The 17942-nt window shown below is 49.0% G+C and overlaps 1 protein-coding gene across 1 annotated transcript; it reads left to right on the forward strand.

Moving 5' to 3' along the window:
* Positions 1-1058: 1058 nt before the first annotated feature.
* On the forward strand, positions 1059-13332 carry LOC121669031 (cytochrome P450 3A12-like). The gene is made up of 13 exons (XM_042037487.1): positions 1059-1221; positions 2048-2141; positions 3237-3289; positions 4404-4503; positions 4894-5007; positions 5598-5686; positions 6248-6396; positions 6900-7027; positions 7338-7422; positions 8069-8229; positions 8408-8634; positions 10072-10234; positions 12198-13332. The coding sequence occupies exons 1-13, from the start codon at positions 1151-1153 to the stop codon at positions 12291-12293; spliced, it is 1530 nt and encodes a 509-aa protein (XP_041893421.1). The 5' UTR covers positions 1059-1150; the 3' UTR covers positions 12294-13332.
* The last annotated feature ends 4610 nt before the right edge of the window (positions 13333-17942 follow it).

The raw sequence follows: 17942 nt of genomic DNA on the forward strand, positions 1-17942 counted from the left end.
CTGCTGGCCTGTGGGTAGAGCCACGTGAGATCTGACTGGCAGGTAATTGCAGAAGCACTTGGGTTTCTTTAAGGCTGAGTGTGTCAAAGGCAGGAGAGTAATGTCTGATGCAGGTGAGTGTGATGTGCATGGAGGGTCCTTAGCTGGGTCCATGTGGCTCTAGTGGTGCGTTCAGGGAACACGGAGAAGGGGACAGTCCTGGACTGAACAGAGGAAGAGATTTGTGGCCCTTCCCAGTGTGATGGGAACAAAGGACACTATGTGCTGACCCATCCCCACACCTGCCCAGCAGCACGGGATGTCTGCATATGCTGGAACTAAACTGGCCAGAGGCCCCAATGTGTCTCCATACACGCAATGCATTTCCCATTTCGCTGACAGAAAGCAGCCAGTCCCGTGTCTGTGTCTGAGGGGGAAACTGAGCTGCCTAAAGCCAAATAACATCATCTTGTGCACCCTGAGTGCAGTGACAGATGGGGATGTGGGAATCCATCCCCAGGTGACACGGCTGGGGAGTGCTGGCGCTGTGCCCGCGCACCGCCCGGCCCTCAGCACCTCCTGCCCGGCCCTGGTGGCTCCCTGGGGGTGGCAGGGCACCGAAGGCACCGCTCCCAGCAGCGGGACATCAGGCAGAGCCTCCGCCGGCACAGGCGCGACTACAAGTTATGCTGCCACATAGATACAGGACTGTATCTTGCAAAGGATCTGCCTGAGGGCAACGAGCCCCTTTCAGCCTGGGCAGGTGTTGGGTGCAGGTCTGCGTCCTCCTGGACCCTAAACAGGAGCTACAGGACATGATACATGGAGGTGAGAGAGGAGGCACAGGGGAAGGTGCAGACACAGACAGCCCCCGGAGCTGGAACAGACGGGACACAGGAACAGCTCCTTGTCCCTCCACAGGCAGCGCGAGGAGCTCGGGGCGCTGCCGCCCTTTGCTCCGTTTGAGCAAACCGCCCTCTCAGCGATTTCCAGCCCCAGGGGGAGCGGGGACCGACACCCCGGTCCGGGAGGACCCGCCCGGGGCCCGGCCCTGAGGCTCCGAGCGGGCGGGGAAGCGCCGCCTCCCGCATGTGATGGCGGGCAGAGCCTGGGCCGGGCAGAGGTTGGGCCGGGCAGCGGCGGCGGCAGGAGCGGGCGGACAGCGGGCACCATGCAGCTCCTGCCTAGCCTGTCTCCCGTCACCTGGCTGCTCCTCATCGCCTTCCTGTGCCTCGTGGCCCTGTAAGTAGAGGCCGGTCCCCTGGGGGACCGGGCAGGAGGAGAGCCCGGTGCCGGCGAGGTTCGAGTGAATTAACGCTGCCCTCAGGGCACAGCGAGGGCTGCTCAGGGGGGCTGCGCGGCCCCGCTGCCAGCGGGAAGGAGCGAGCTGGGCTGGACGGGGTGAATCATAGGGAATCCTTGATTATTATTTTTTTTAAAACTTTTCCCAAGAAGGAGTAACTTCCGGGTGTTTAAAGACAGCAGCGCCCGTGGCGTCCTTGGACTGTGCGAGCTGGGAGCAGCGCAGGGTGATGCCGGAGCTGCTGCCAGCAGAACCCCCCGATTAAGTAGTTCTGTTGGCAAAACTTAGGCTTATGTGGCTCAGGGGAACTGTAATGAGCTATGCAGGCAAAAACTTAATTTTGCTGTGGTAATTTATGTCCCTGCCGTGCCGCTGTAGCGCGGCCACCTGAGCATCGCAGGAGGTCTTGGCAAAGACTAACACAAGGGCAAGCCTCAGCTTCAGAACTCAGTCGCTCCGAGGCACGGCAGTCTGATCTGGGCGGCTAAATGAGGCCCTGAATAAAGCCCTGAGGTGCCCATGTACGCTGGTTTGCCTAGGCTGGGCTGCAGCTCCTTTCAGCCCTTGTCTTCCATCAAAACATACCCCAGGTGATCCTACATTTACTGCAAAGAGTATCCTCAGCAGGGCTGCTGCTGTCCATAATTTCAGCTTTCTCTGTGAAATGTGACAGGAACCAGTTATTTAAGCAGTTCCCGTGCTTCAGGAAGAAGTATCTTGTGTTTTCATTGCATAAGTGCTTCTCACATGCTCTTTGCTTGGCAGCTATGGGATATGGCCCTACCGGACCTTCGAGAAGCTGGGCATTCCTGGCCCAAGGCCTCTGCCGTTTGTGGGGACTTTCCTGGAGTACCAGCATGTGAGTACCAGCAGCTGCTGCTCTGTAGTGCCTTAGAGCCTTCTTGTGGCTGATGCTGTTTCCCCCATTCTTTGGGCATCTCTCTCCTCTGTCCTTGATTCAGTCAGATGAAAATTATGCTTTTAGGTGGGAAGCTCTCTGGACACACAGAGAACATGAAAGTTCAGGCTGACCTAAATGAGGTGTGCTGTGTTTTAAAACTACTTTGTAGTTCAAGTTTTTTGTTTGTCCCTGTGTTTCTACCTGCTCTTGAGCAGCTGAAGTTCTGTTAGAAACAACAAAAAAAAAAAATACTGGAGAGATGCCTAAGACTGTTGTTTTCTGGGAACTGCATGTTTTTTTGCCCTTTTTATCATCAACATGAAGAGGCTGAATTAGCCTCAGCAATGCCTCATCCAACCATTTGCTGTTGGGCCAGACAAATAGATTTTTAAATAAAACTCAAGTAATATCAAACTGCCAAACCTTGTCACATAACGAGGCAGTAGCTGATCCCAGGTAATTGATTGCAAATGCAGAACAAGTGTATTGGCTTCAATAAAAGAGGTGTTCTACTTGTGTTTGCTGGGTTTACATCACACATGTTGCCTCTTACTAATGGTTTAGTGAGTGTTACGTGTCCCATAAGTTTCATCCTTACACGTAATGTCATTTAAAACCCTGATGGAAACAAATAAAAATCCATGTTCAGTTCAGTAACTGCAGAGGAAGATCATATGAGGACAAGGCAGCAGCAGCTCTTAACTTGTTGAGCTGAAGGTGAAAGGACACCCTGGGATCTAGTTTTGCCTCCTAACTCTGCTCACTAAAACTTTGTACCCTGTCATACCTTGTCTTCGTTACATTTTTAGATCAGATTTGCTGGTGGAAGTTGAAAGTGCCTTTTTTTTTTTTTTTTTAATCTCTGCTCTCTTTTTTCTCTCCAATGCAAATGTCCCCTAAGCATCTATGTGATGCTTAAGAGGACCATGCACCTGCCAACCTCAACCTCTGCCACTTAGAATGGGGCTGTGGGATGCACTGTGCTGCCAGCTGTGACCTGCTTTGATCACTTTTCACTGGCAAACTGTTCATTTCTCCTTTCTTCTTTTCCAGGGAGTCCACAAATTTGATCAGAAATGCTTTGAAAAGTATGGAAAAATCTGGGGGTGAGTTTCTGCAGAACAAAACTACAAGTTTGGGGTGCTCTGCGGCCCCAAAATAGAATGGGAAAAGGTACACCACTGTCATGTGTTTCAGCACTGTAATTCCAGCAGTGACAGCCTGGGAGAATTGAGGTTCACCACTGGGAAAGTCTCCACCCATCTCTCCAAGGCTTCTCTCCGGCTGGGATTTCAGTGTGCTGTGGGGCTGGGATGGTGATGACCAGTTTGTGGGGTCATTTGTTTGCAGAAGCTTTGAAAATCACCTCCACTGCTTGGTGTCAAACTGAGCCTCCTGCCTTTGAAGCTGCTCTTCTGTGTGTCTGGAGCAGAAAGCAAGCTGCAGGCTGCCACGGTGTTTTTCATCTTGCTCCCTGCTTCTCCCAGAGCTGGGGCACAAGCTAACTTTCAACCTGCCTCCCTGCTCCCTGCACAGTGCTTCTTTTGTGTAGGGGCCTCTTATCATGTTTCTACTGAGAGCCTCTCAAACCAAAACAAAATTGCTCTGCAAAAAAATCCTGTGAGGCTTCATGAAAACCTGGTGCATTTTTTCTAAAGATTAAATGTTCACAAGCTTCTTGAAGATGGCAGCTTCCCTCAGCTGTGGCCCAAGGCTCCCTGCCCTTTAGCCCACACCATGACTTTTAAGTTTTTCTGTCTCTGTTGATTGGAAAATGGAGGAGACAAATGAGTTTTTCGCCTCTCAATGCCTTGTAGGCCAGACAGGAAATCTGTTCCCCCCACAGGTGGGTTATTTGGTGTGGATTTCTTGTCTCCAGCCATCAGTAGTAGAAACAGCTCAGACAGCTTGCGTGCAGGGCATCAACATCATGGCAAAAAGCTGCCTTTTATCTAAACCCACACAGCTTTGGCAACTCTTCAGTACCACAGACAATTGCTAGAAATGCTCATGCTGCCCATGTTTGTCACTTCCTTTCCCCTTTATCCTGTTTTACTACATAATAAATAAGTTTCAGCCTCATCCTTCCAGCTGTTTTGTCGGAGTCGACTCAGGTGGCCTGAACCAGTTGTGCCATGGCTCTGGCCATGGACGGAGCAGGCTGCTTTTGCTCCAACTGACCATGAAGGATGAACTGACTGTGGGTTTCTCTTGGCTTAGGATTTATGATGGCAGGCAGCCCGTGCTGGCTGTTTTGGACCCCATCCTCATCAAAAACATCCTGGTGAAAGAGTGCTACAACATTTTTACTAATCGCCGGGTAGGTGCCTAGTCCCATGCTTTGCTGTCCAGTACAGAGTACATGCAGCAAGAAAGGAGTTTCTTCTTGTTTTCTGTTCTCCTCTGAGCCCTTCAGCAAGTACTTGCTCTCTGATGTGCCCCAGTTTATTGATGGTACCAACATCAAAACTCTGCTAGAGAGGTGTAGGGACCACTCTGGCTGGGACATTGGGCCATCAGCCTGGTTGTGCCCTAGGGCTGATGTCATTTATGACTCTTAGACTTTTGTTTCCATTTCTGTTTACTGGTTGAGGTAGAGCTGGCATGACTTCAGGGGCTGAGTCAACACTCCATGGAAGGCTTTTCTTTGCATTTCTGTCATGTGGAAGTGGGCTGTAAACATTCTCCTGTCTCCTGTTCTCCTGTGCAGAACTTTGGTCTGAACGGGATCTTGGAGTCGGCCCTCAATGTGGCTGCAGATGAGCAGTGGAAAAGGATTCGTACAGTGCTGTCTCCAACCTTCACCAGTGGGAAGCTGAAGGAGGTAAAGCTCAGGCCACTGGTACTTTGCATCAGTAGCTGGAGAGAGAACTGAGCTGTTTCTGAGTGCAGACCTTCCCCTCAAACGGGGAAGTTGCCCTGTTTGGCAGGACCACATCCATGAACACCTGCATTGTTGGTACCGTTCAGCAATACAGTATCTGTCTGCCATCCCAGGGAGGGAGTCAGGAGAAGGGGTGGGGGATGAAACAGCACACAAGTATTGCAAGCTGGGGCTGTTGGCACTATGGCCTGTATGTTTATCCTGTTAAACACATCACTCAGGCCATGGTTGTCCATTTTCTATGCGCCCAGGAGCCCTGTTCACTCCCAGCTGGAGTGGATGCTTAGCTGGAATGGGAGCTGTGTGTGGATTTTTGGAGGAGAGCCTTGCTCAGTCCTAGTCACATGAGCTCTCTGGGCAGGTTGTTAAGATGAGAGAAAGCGACGTCCGAGGCCTGGAAATGAGTTTCCCCTTGCTTGCACTTCCCCCCACAAGCCGTACATGGCAAGTGGCAGATGGCAGTGTGGCCCAGCCTTGTTTGGTGTCAGGGAAAGAGTCAATAGTGCTTTCTGCTTTGGTTTGCATTTCAGATGTTCCCTATCATTAATCACTATGGTGAAAAACTAGTGAAAAACACTGAGAAGAAAGTGGCTAATGATGAGTTTGTGGCTGCGAAGGAGTGAGTAACTGTGTGAGGCTGACAGCAAAGGGTTTGTATTCAGTGTGGGGAGGAGCCTGTTTTGGAGAGCCTTTTCCGCACTGCAGCATGGAGCCCTCGTCAGCTATGGAAGCAAACTCCAGAGCAGTCATGGGCATGGCATGTTCCTCAGCAGTGGGCTTGATGTGCTCTGCTTTGCTCAGATGGGAGAGCTGTGCCCTGTTCCCCATTTCATTTTACTGGGGATGCATTTTGAGAAAGGAAGCATTTTCCAGAATTTTTCCAGAAGCTGCACAAGATGTGGTATTTTTGGATGTAATTTTTGCAATCTCTTTTACAGATGAAAATCAGAATATAGTCTTTGTTACCCTGGTCTGCAGTTCAGTGCTTTCCAACTACAGCTTAGGTTTTTGAAGCAGAGAAAAATTGGGGAAATGAATGCAACTGGGGAAACTTCAGTAAATACAATGGTGGCTACTGCTTTAAGAGAGATTCCCTATCACAAGGATTGTTCCTAGATGGGCTCTTATTTACTGCTGTGGTTGGGTTCATCTCATTCACTCTCTCTTCTTCTCTACTCAGCATTTTTGGAGCTTACAGCATGGATGTGGTGACCAGCACTTCTTTCAGTGTCAGTGTTGACTCCATGAACAACCCCAATGACCCCTTTGTCACCAACATTAAGAAATTTCTCCAATTCAGTTTCCTAAGTCCTGTGTTTTTACTCATAGGTATGGCAAACCACATCTCATACAGCCCTGAATCGATGTCAAAGGTGCTGCATTTTCTGGTAGCTCCCTTATGTCTTTGAGTCCTTTTTGCCATATGGGAGATGCTTAGCACTTTACAGGATTGGATTTACAGTCTCAGATCTGCAGAAATATTTTCCCAGGGAAGCCACAGCCAGGATTTGTACAGCCTCTATGGGTCTTAGCAGCATCCTGCTATGAGCAGAAACCCTGTTTGCAGAGATGCTGGAGAGCTGCTCTATCACAGAGATCTGCACTTATTGTTGTACTGTGGTCATAAGGTAACATGGAGGAGATTCTCTAGTGCTATTGCATCCCAGCCATGGTTAGGTAAAAAAAGATGGAGGCAACAAAAAGGGTCAGGGCAACATCAAAAAGGCAACATCAGGGTCCAGATGTACTGCTCCTTTCTATGCTTTGTGCCAGTTCTGACTTTCTCAGGGCCCCTTTGAGCTCAAGTATGTTGGTCTCTTCTTTCCTTCTAGTGTTGTTCCCCTTTGTTATCCCTGTGCTGAAAAAGATGAAGGTGACTCTGTTACCCTCAGACGTCATGGACTTCTTCAAGAATGTCTTCACAAAACTAAAGAAGGAACGGGAAAAGGGCAGCAGCACGGTGAGTCCAGCCTAGGTGTCCTCTTCAGGAGAAGTCCTGAGTGCAGGAGGGACCTGGTGGCATCTTCAGAAGCTGTGGTGTGTCACCTGCTCTCCAACCCCACCAAACCTGAGAAAGGCTAGAACCACGCCCTGCTTTTGTGTCCAAGTGGAGAAAACATCTGTGTTCATAGAGGGTCTGTAGTCCAGACCTCATCATGCGCTGAAGCCATGAGCTGTGAGTGGTGAGCAGGTGTCTCAGCAAGGGACTTGTGCTGGACAAGGTTTGCTTCCTCCTCACCCACATCTTCTCTGCCTCTGTTTCTCCCCAGGACCGGGTGGATTTCCTTCAGCTCATGATTGAATCACAGAACTCACGTGATGGCTCCAAGTCTGCGGAGACCAGCTTGGACAAAAGTGTGTCTTGAGATGTGTTCTCCTCTCAGCAGAAAGCAGTAGTTCCTTAGCCATTTAAGAGGGAAGCAGGGAGAGGATTTTAGTCCTTAATCCCATGAAAGATTCAAGGTCTCAGTAGTGGGGCTGTAGTGATGTTTATCACAGATCAGCCATATTTTTATTGTGTCCCATTTCCTGGGATAAATCCTGAGGTGTGTTTGTGCAACAAAGAGCAAAGAGTGAGTGTCTCCTTACCCCCATTTCTTTTTTTGGCCTCTGAAGGCCAGCAATGTTGGCTGTATATCAAAAAGCACACAAAGCACATATTCTTTGTGTACCTTGCTCACCTGTGGGCTCATCTCTGTTCCCAATCCTAGGTAAACGAAGAAAATAATGGCTCAGCCAAGTCACAGTCCCAATCCATCAACCTCAGTCAAGGCAGGATGCTTCTAAACTTTTGAGGTGCCAGGACAGGGTATTTGTTGGACACCCTGCACTGCATCCTGAACCCCTTTGTAGTACCAGAGGGAAAGCTGGATGTTTCCTTTACCAACTGTTACGTAGCTAGGAGTAGCGTTACTTAGACTGGTGACTGGGATCCTGAATTCACGAGGGTTGATTACTGTAGTTTTCAGCTTCTTGTATGTTCCTCTATGCCTTTTTTCAGCATTAAGTGATGAGGAGGTTCTGGCCCAGGCTCTTATCTTTGTCTTTGCTGGTTATGAGACCACCAGCTCCACCCTCAGCTACATAGCCTACAACCTGGCCATCCACCCTGACGTGCAGCAGCGACTCCAGGACGAGGTGGATGCGCACCTGCCTAACAAGGTAAAGGAGGGTGAGAAGATGCTGGGGTTGTTCCCACCTGTGCCTTGCAAACCCAGGTTGGAAACAGAGTGGCAGAGGTGCTGGCCCTGAGACTCCCCCTTCCCTGGAAGCGCTGGGGGGGTGGCTGTGGGGGTGGGAGTTGCAGTGCCGTGTTCTCAGCCCCCCGTTCCTCTCCCAGGCCACTCCCACGTACAACGCCATCACTCAGATGGAGTACCTGGATATGGTGGTGAATGAATCCATCCGGCTCTACCCCGCCGGGGGCCGGATTGAGAGGGTCTGCAAGAAGACTGTGGAGCTCAATGGTGTGACTATTCCAGAGGGAATGGTGGTCTTGATCCCAGCCTTCGTGCTGCACCGGGACCCGCAGTATTGGCCAGAGCCGGACGAATTCAGGCCTGAGAGGTGAGGGCCTTGTGGGGGGAATAGCTGCATGCTCCACCTCAGCCCTGGGAGCAGGAATGGCAGCAAAAGTGGGGAATGCGTGATTATAACATTTAAATTAGGCATTTATCATTGTCTGACATCTAGTCCCAGCATTACCGTGAGGGGAGTTTTATGATCTACATCCATAAACTGTGCATGGAATTTAATTAACTGCATTGAAGGGAGCAACAGTGAGAGCAGCTCCCAGCAGCTGTAACACTGAGGGGTTTATGGCCAGATATTAAAGCAAGAGCCATAGGGTGACTGGCACAATGCCCTGCAAATCAGCAGTGGAAGGGCAAAGATGGGTAGGAAATAAAACTTAATTTTTAACTCAAGTTATGAAGCAATCTTTGCTTAGGAGCTCTGTCAGACCCTGCAAAATGAGGCAATAGCCCAAGGCAGACCTGGGATACCATGAACCTGGTAGTCTTCAGGTAGCCACCAAGACATTGAGGCTTGGTCCTGAGAGAGCAGGACGAGACCTCTGCTCTTGCACCTGGAGCTGAAATACCCCTGGAAGCTAATCCTGGTGTGTGGTGACCTTTGGGACAAAATTTGGCAGTGGTATCAAGCAGGAGCACCTACGGAGCCTATGGTCACGTTGTGTTGAATTCAGAAGGAAACACCCAAATGGGAATGCTCTGGCAATGGGCCAGGCTACACCAGTTGCTCCAGTAGCCACACCCTTATTCCAGTTGTCAAACTGGGCATGGGTAGCTGGACAGGAACTATTTAGGGCTCACTTGCCTTGCTGGGAGTTCGTCAGAGAGATGTGCTGATGTCTCAGTAGTGAGATACTTCACTTCTGACTTAGCACGGCTGAGGTTTGTACCTGGACCTCATGCTCTGGGAATGAAAAGCTTTCTGACATGAAAACTAGCTGATCACTAAGAAGTATTACTGAAAATGCTCAGTGGCAAATTTCTCTGTGAAGCTGATTGTTCTTCCCTGTTTTTCATGATGAGGAAAGGAGTGGGGCTGACATGTCTCAAAAGCAGCCCTGCCTTTAGTCACGCAGGGGGAGAACATCTTTGTGTTCACTCGGTCCTTTGATCTACAGGGAAGCTGTGGAGCTGTAGACCTCTGTGGTTTAGGGTTTGAAATCTGGGTTCCGTTTTAGAGCTGAGAGAGAGTTTTGAGAAAAGAGTAGTTACAAAATCCATTAGTGTATTTCAGTATTCCCAGGTCACTCAAAGCACCTGGATTTGCACAACCAAATCCGAGCAGTAGAATAAAAGCAGAGGCGTAAGGTATCTGTTGAGACAGAAATAAAGAACTTAGCTGGATTCTTCTTATATGCACAGAAGCACAAAAAGCTTTTGCCTTCCCAGACCCCTCATCACTTCAGATTTGGAAGCTGACACATCCTGGAATAGTAGCTCTTGTTAACTTGGTTTTTTTGGTTGTAATCAGGTTCAGTAAAGAGAACAAAGATGGTATTGACCCCTACACCTTCCTGCCATTTGGGGCTGGCCCCAGGAACTGCATAGGGATGAGGTTTGCTCTCCTCACCATGAAAGTGGCTGTGGTCGTCCTGTTGCAGAACTTCTCCTTCAGAACCTGCAAAGACACACCGGTGAGGATGTGGGGTGGTGTGTCTCGTTATCTTCCCTTACTCCCACTGAGATGGTCCTACTGTTACATGGGAATAACTGTTTAAATCTCAGTTAATTTTAAGGGGTTCGCCGCAAGTTACTGAGGCTTTTTTTAATTCTCTAGAGAAGCATATTTAATTTTGGTGGGATGTTTAGGCTGAAATCCCTGAAGTCCTGTGCCTATCTTTGGGTTCACCTAAATTGTGGGGTGCTCTCTCCCCCACAGTGCACTGTCAGTCTGTTTGACCCAGCTTAGGAAGACCCTGCTCCAGAGAGCAAGAAAAGAATATCCCCCAGCTCAAGCCAAAGCTGTGCTTTGCAACACAAACATGGCTGTTCTCTGTGGGACATCCCAGACACCAAAATTCATCTCTTACAGGCCAGGGTAGTCCCTTAAGGGTAGCAATTTTCAAACAAACACAATCTGGGTTAAGTTTGAATTGGTGACCCTCTCCCTCTTTTAGACTAAGCAGGATCCCACCAGGCTTTGGTTTTGCCCAGCATTTGGTTTTTGCCCCGTGAATGCTGCATACAGTACTGATGGGATGGGCCTGGCAGGGTGGGAGTGCTTGACATGAAATAAATGCAGGAGTTGTTGGAAATGATCTGTCAGTCCAGCCCTGCTGAGGTGACAGCAGCTCCCTGTGCCTCAGGCAGGCAGCACTACGGTGTTTTCAGCCCAACCCAGCTCCCTGCAATCACTGCTGCGAGAGGCTGGGCCATTATTACATCCTGTTGGTGAGGAGAGCTTGGGAAATCAGAGCAGAGGGGGCAACAAGTCACTCAAAGGACGTTTGTTGTAAGAAACAGAAAAATCCTTATTAAATTATTACTTGGCTCGGGTGCTCAGCTGGAATCTCTGCAGATTCAGATTGCAGCTCAACTAGTAACCTGGAGGTGAAAGACTGTAATAGTCCATTAACAATGCAGTGACCTATCCACCCTCCCCCAAGTCTAATGACATTTTTCTAGTCCTCTGCAATCCATAAAATTGATTCTTTTTATAACTGCCTTTAATTAAAAGGAGACAAGTTAAATATGTATTGTATTATTGGTGCCCATAGGTTTATGGAGCTCTTTCAGCCCTTTTTTCTACAGAAGGTGTCATGTACATCAGATCAGAGTGGGAGGGAAAACTTCATGCTGGATCATCCCTTTGGAACATGTGTATGGAAGCTGCAGCCTCTTCTCACTGCTTCACTGATGGCACATTGGGCTCCAAGCCATACTGCTTAAATTTTCTGAAACAAAGCTTACTGGGATATGGGGTCTGAATGTGGCCTGTTGGGCTGGGTGTGTCACCCTTGTCCTGAGGGGGAGAGGAGGAGCTGGGATATGAGCACCACCCATTGGTGGGGGAGACTTAAAACACTTTCCTCCCGAAAGAAGACTCCCTCCAACACCAGCTTTAAACATTGCTTCTAATGAGATTCCCAGCCTACCCCATGGAAACCTTTTCACGTGGGGATGCTTTTGCTTTGGAACTCGCTCTGAGCAGCGATTTTAGTTTTGCTCTTCCTAGAGAGCTTATTGCTCCTCCAGCTCCCATTATGATTTAGCTGCCCTTAGCACTAACACACTTCTGCATTAAACAAAATGGCACTGCATGCCCCCATTTAGCTGCAGCTCCCTGGGTGGGATTTGGCTGCTCTTCCCTCCATGTGCAGCCTGTTGATCAGTGCAGCGAGCTCTTCGTACCGCGCCACGTGAGAGCCCGAACTCACCAACCAGTTTATCCAAGAGCTGAGGGCTGTTAAACACCAGCTGGTAGGTGCTTTGCATGAGCAATAGTGATGCTCCTGCTGTAGGTACACCTGTGAGTTGGGAAATGCATTCAAAACAAGTGGTAGCTGGGATGTGTGTGAGCTGTAGGGCTCCTGTTGTCCTGTCTGTCCTTTCTCCCAGCTGATATGGCTGTTTTGTTGTTTTTTCCTCCTGCTGAAGATCCCACTGGTCCTGGACTCGAAAGGTTTCATGCAGCCAAAGAAGCCCATTGTCCTGAAGATGGTCCCCAGAGACCAGGCTGACCTGAAGAAGTGAAGAAAGCAGGAACAGAGCAAGAGACTCTTATTTAATGGTGCCTCCTTCCCCTCTTGAGAGGAGACCAAGTTAATGTGTTCGCTGTAGGAATATCAGGGGTGCAACCCCCCCATTTCATGGGGGTTTGGCCCAGCACAATTACATGAGCATTATCCTAATGAACACGAGCCCCAGGTCCTGCTGTCCCCAATCACAATAGGCATTTTGCAAGACCATTTGCACTCGAGTTATTTGGGCATTTTTTTCTCTCTCTCTGAAGAGGCACTTTTCTAAGCAATTTGATTCCAGACATTGTCAGTCTCTTCTGGCAGTGTAATTTAAATCAAGATAGGGAGAGCAAATTGCACACAGTTAAGTAATGCTGCCATTGCTCCTGTTCCCACTGCCTGCTGGGTGACTTTGTGTGTCTTCTGGTTTTATTCTCCTGGGAATGCAGAGTTGTCCGGGGCTATTTCCTCAGCTCTGTGCTATGACCCTGACAGGTATTAAAATGGTCACGTCCTTTAAGGACTGAATGCCTGCAGCAGATTTTCTGATGCTGATTTATTTAGATTTTGGTATGATTTTAGATGGCTTTTGTGTGATTCCAAGTGCAGATGAGTTCACTGGAGGAGCCCAGAGAGAAGCAGTTACCCCTAATGACTGGAGATTTGCAGAGTGGGAGAGAAGTGTCCCACATGTGTTGCCTGATTGTTTGCTTATTTTATCGTGGGCATGCAGCCATCTCCCATGGAAGGGATTGTCAACACAGGTACCATCCATACTGCAATCATGACACCTTTTAGTCTGATTTATATTAGGCTGCTGCAAGACCAATGTAACTAAATTAATAATTATGCAGGGTGCAGCACTGAGAGTCTTCGGATGTCCTGGACAACCCTGTCTGGAAGAAAGGTGCCTTTGCCTATTGAGAGCTTCAAAATCTTGCCAAACTTTTTAGTTTTTGTACTGTCTAGAATTTCATATTATTCCTCCAAAATCTGCTGCTGGAATGCTAACTGCAATAAAAAGTTCACTTACCTCTCCTATGACCAGCTGATGCCAGTCTCTGCTGCTCTGCTTTCTCCATACACAAGTGACTCCATCTGAAGATCCCATAAGCCTTTGGCCAGGTGACAACATCCCATCACCTCTCCCAGCTGGATTCCTCCCTTCTTTGGTGGGATTCTCAAAAATCAGTGCTGCGGAGTGGAGATAGAAGCTTTCTTGTTCAATTCCTTCTTCTGCTGTCACCTTGTGACACCACAAATCACTGGGCAGGTGGTCCTGCTTCTCTCAGCCAAGCATTTGTTTTGCTGTGAGAGTGGAGGGATTTGATTCTGCACAGCAGCTGACCTCAGACAGGGTTCAGAGTGCTCTCTGTGCTCTCCTAAACACCTCATGCACCTGCTCTACCTCTGTTGGATTTTGGCACTGGGTGAAGTACCTGCGTGTGCTTATACATCCAACCCACTCAGTACCATGTATAATGGTGCTTGGATTCCTGGGAGATGAAAACTCCTTTTATCCTGGATGAATCCCTGTGGGTACCATAAATCCTAAGAGCTGCTCCTGGAGGTGCAGAGTTGAAGGTACAGCAGCCCAAAAGGACCGGCTGAGCAGAGGCATTGATGGTGTGAAGTGAGTCCTATTGCAAAAGGAACTTTATTCACTACATAGCAGTTTTTATATGTCTTTTATATTCTTTTATATAGAGGTAGATAGATTATACATGTTATTATATATTCTTTTCATACTTACTTTCTATATTTTTTAGGAATTGAGTAGAAAACCTCAGAAGAGATACAATAACCTTTCTGCAGCAAATTAAATTCCCCAGCGAAAGACACCCTTGACTGGAAGTGTAGGGGAGGAGTGAGGCTGCTTCTCTAGAGAGTCATCAATGAGCTGGGTGAGAGGGTTAGAAAATTCCCAGCAGCTCAGGCAACCATGGCTTCCCCTTCTGCCCTCGTCACCTGCAGCACTGCAACTCCCTTTGGCCACCAGCATACAAAAGTGACAATTCATCTTTGTTTTCAGCTGTTGCTGTTCCATTTTTCAAAGTCAAGGCAGGGTGTTTGTGACAGCACATGGACAAAATGCACAGGCAGGCAGACCCCTGGAGGACAAACAGCTGAAAAGTGCCTATACCATCACAGTGGTTCATAAAGAGGGGCATGGAAAATCCTCAGGCCTCTGCCTTGAGAGGTGACCGAGAAGATGAGGGTGACAAAGTCACCTGCAGTGTCACAGGTCAGGGATGAATTAATAACCTTGCTGGGGCAAAGGCCAGAGCTTGCCTGGTAGCAGTGAGAAAAGGGTTTTGCCTCTTCACCCCATGCCCATGTTGGAATTAATCACTCACACAGAAATGTCAACACTATAGGAAACCATCCTTCAGGATAATCTCTCTCACAAAGCTGCTTAACATTTTGGAAATACACAGTTCACTTGGAGGTGTCAGGATTTCAGCCCTTCTCACGTCTGTTCAAAGGCATCTTCATCTTCTGCACCCCATGCCAAGGGAGTGGGGAGCAGAGCTGGGCTGGGAACGCCACTGTACCTGTAGAGAGACAGATAAGCACTGCCTCATCTCCCAGCACCTGCTTGGGGTTCTGACAAGGGACAAAACTGTTGAGTTCTGTCAAATCTCGTCTTTGTTTTGCTGAATTTTGTACTTAAGAGCAGGAAGCGCACACCTCTGTAGGTTCCCAAGTGTCCTAGAGGGAGGTTTGCCAGCAGATTTGGCTTTGGGAAGTGGTTTGGGACCTTGCAGTGGGGAATTGCTTGTACTCTGTGAGTTTTCCAGCAGGTTCAGTACCTGGGATGCTGTTTCTTGAGTTTATTCCAGACTGAGCAGGTGTTCAGGAGATGTTCGGTGTCAACCCTTTCTGGTCTGATTTCCAGAGGTAACGAGCAAGCACCACTCCCCCACAGCCAGGGGAAATGGAGCTGTGCTCTTCCACAGCCCTGTGCCTCGGTTTACCTGCGCCTCTAATTTTTTTAAATTATTTACACTTAGGCAATAGTGAAATTTGATCTGTGTCCCCCTTAAGCCATGCTTTGATTCAGATCCCAGCGTGGTCCCAGAGTGAGCAAATGGGTTTCCTTTTGGAGAGCACTAAAGCAGACGTGCTTCAGGAGGTCCCCTAATATGCTCCAGCTGCTGACACCTTGAAGCAAGTCCTCCACTCCCCCTAAAAAACATCCAGGATGATTATAGGGCTCTCAGCATGAACTCCTCTGCTCTGTATATCCCCCTGCTACAGCAAAGCACTGCTTCCCAGAGCAAACAGGCTTCAGCTCAGTGCCGGGTCCTTCTGGAAGGACAGTCCCCCTTCAAGTGGCATCACTGCAATCTGGTCCCACTCACTCCTGCTTCAATTATTTAGGCTTCTTTCAAGAGAAAGCACCCACTTGCCCTTCACGGCGTGCTCCCTCTCTGAATTGCTATTGCTGCAGGCTCACCGTGTGCTCCCAGGGCCAGGCCCAGGTGGATTAATCATGCATGCCACAATTTACAAGAAACCTGGAGCTTTCCTGCCCCTGACCCTGGCTTGCATAGAGGTTGTCTGTATTACTGCTGCTGGTGCTGTACTGTACCCGCTGCTGAGGAGAGACAGGCCTCCAGACACCCATACTGAATGCTCAGTTCAGTTAAAATCAATGAGATAATCAGCCCACAGAGTCTGCCCAAAGGTCAGGAAGCAGTGATTTTTTTCCTCCAGCAACTTTGGTCCTGAGCTCTTGTTTCAGTGTGAAGGTTGCAAGCAGAAGCACTTCAGCTGGTAGGTTATCAAAGAGCTGTGAGTGCTGGTAGTTAGCTGGCAGGCTAATGTAAGAAGGGCCTAACGAGGTCCCCTAAAACAGGGAGGTAAGTTCTTGGCAGCGTGTGTTTCTCCAAAACGAGCAGGAGATGGTGAAGGGTGAGCTGGTGTCCTGCAAGCCAAAATGCCTTGAAGAGGAGCCCACCAAGGTGGAGAAGGAGGAGGATGTCAGGAGAAGGGGATGCTCTGGGAAGGACCAGGTGGGAATAACCCCTTTTTCTCACCCCATCCCACAAATTTCATCCCCCATCTTGTGTCCCCTCAGTCCCACGTGTGCTCACAGCAGCTGCTGGCGGAGCCAAAGGCCACAGCAGTGGGAGGACCCGTCTTTACCCCTCTCATCACTCCAGCACACATTCTCTAGCAGCTGGACACACGACATACTGCGGGCTGAATTTGCAGAAACACTTTGGTCTTTCATTTTTAAGCTCAGTGATTCAATCCCCCACAGAGCCAAGGTAAACAGCGGCGATGCCGCTTCGGTGGGCTCAAGGTTCCAAGTCAAACAGCAGTCGTTTAACCACACTTCTAAAGCTCGTATCATTTGAATGTCATATGTCAAACTGATGCTACTTCCACTGAAGGCAAATAGCTGTTTATTCCCCTCACAGCTGCCCAGCAGTCTGACATTCATTACCGAAGCCTTTCAGGTGCCAGGGATTGAAGCTACCTGTAGGAGTGCATCTATCAAAGCCTTCCACCTCTTAGGGGTTATTCCCTGTAATACCAGCTCATACATTTTAGTTCAGGCTCATTTTACAGCGGCTGTAGTTCTGCAGTTGTTTTTTCCTATGTGTGAACAAGGTCAGGCATTGTTTTTTGCCCGTTCCCTCCCAAATTATGTCGTTAGCTCATTTTTCATGGCTTCTCCTGGGTTCAGGCTTGCTGTCACTGTGCGCCAGCCCCTGAGGTTTATGATGTGAATGTTCCACAGCTGAGGGCAGCAGCCAGCACACAGGACTGCGGTGCTGGTGGTCCAGTCATGACATCTTGATGCAGTTCAGCTCTCCTTGAGGCCAGCACTGTGAATTCTGTTTCTGGGACGTAAGTTCATGCACGAAACACCTGATATTTTGTAGTTTATTAGGCACTAAGATGTTCAATTGGCTGCAGAGGAATTTACAGAAGAAAAAAAAAAGGCAACAGAGATGATGAGATTAGTTTGCATTTAGACAGTGCCTTGAACCTCACAGAGCAATTTACACCTGTGCGAGGAATCTATGGAGTTCTATTGAATCAGACCTGGGGCGCTTTACAGCCGCTTTGCACGAGCATAAACGACAGCATAAGGTGCAAAGGAAACAGCCGGCCGGACAATTACAGAGCGTCTTCACACGCCTTATTAATCCTCATTACAGCCCTCTGTGCTGAGACTCGGCGTCTTCCCTTCCCCGACCAGGGCCAGCGAGGCTTTGGAGCCAATTTAGCCACCTGCCAAACTCGCAGGGTCTGACTGCTGCTGTTGACGTGTCCTTGGTCCTGGGGAGCTGGATGCTCCTTGCCAGAGCCTGAGATGCATCTTGCTAAATTACAGTGATGGAAATCTCGGCTGCCTCCTGCCTTACCAGGCTTCTCAGCAATGTGTGTTGTTATGCTCAACTCTGTGTATGTCTTACTGTCCATTTTTTCTCTTTTAAGCTTAGCTCCATGGGTGTCTCAGGAAGGTGGGGTGGTGTTCATCCAAAAGATGAAACGCAGTTTCTTGCATGTGCTGATACACCCATGAAACAGCTCTGGATGCTGTGTGCATGCAGAGTCAGGAGCCTCAGGACACAAGGAAAGGGGGGGAAAAAAAGGAATTATTCACATGCTGTCGCAGTAAGGGGCTGGAAGCATTGCCAGC

Source organism: Corvus kubaryi, unplaced genomic scaffold (genome assembly GCF_017639235.1).
Source record: "Corvus kubaryi isolate FWS band 111438036 unplaced genomic scaffold, C.kubaryi_AGA036_p1.0 37387, whole genome shotgun sequence".
NCBI lineage: Eukaryota > Metazoa > Chordata > Aves > Passeriformes > Corvidae > Corvus > Corvus kubaryi.

Coding starts and splice junctions, on each gene's coding strand:
- LOC121669031 (XM_042037487.1), top strand. CDS start 1,151: ATGCAGCTCCTGCCTAGCCTGTCTCCCGTCACCTGGCTGCTCCTCATC. Junction 2,142..3,236: donor CTTTCCTGGAGTACCAGCAT/GTGAGTACCAGC, acceptor CTTCTTTTCCAG/GGAGTCCACAAATTTGATCA. Junction 8,635..10,071: donor GACGAATTCAGGCCTGAGAG/GTGAGGGCCTTG, acceptor GGTTGTAATCAG/GTTCAGTAAAGAGAACAAAG.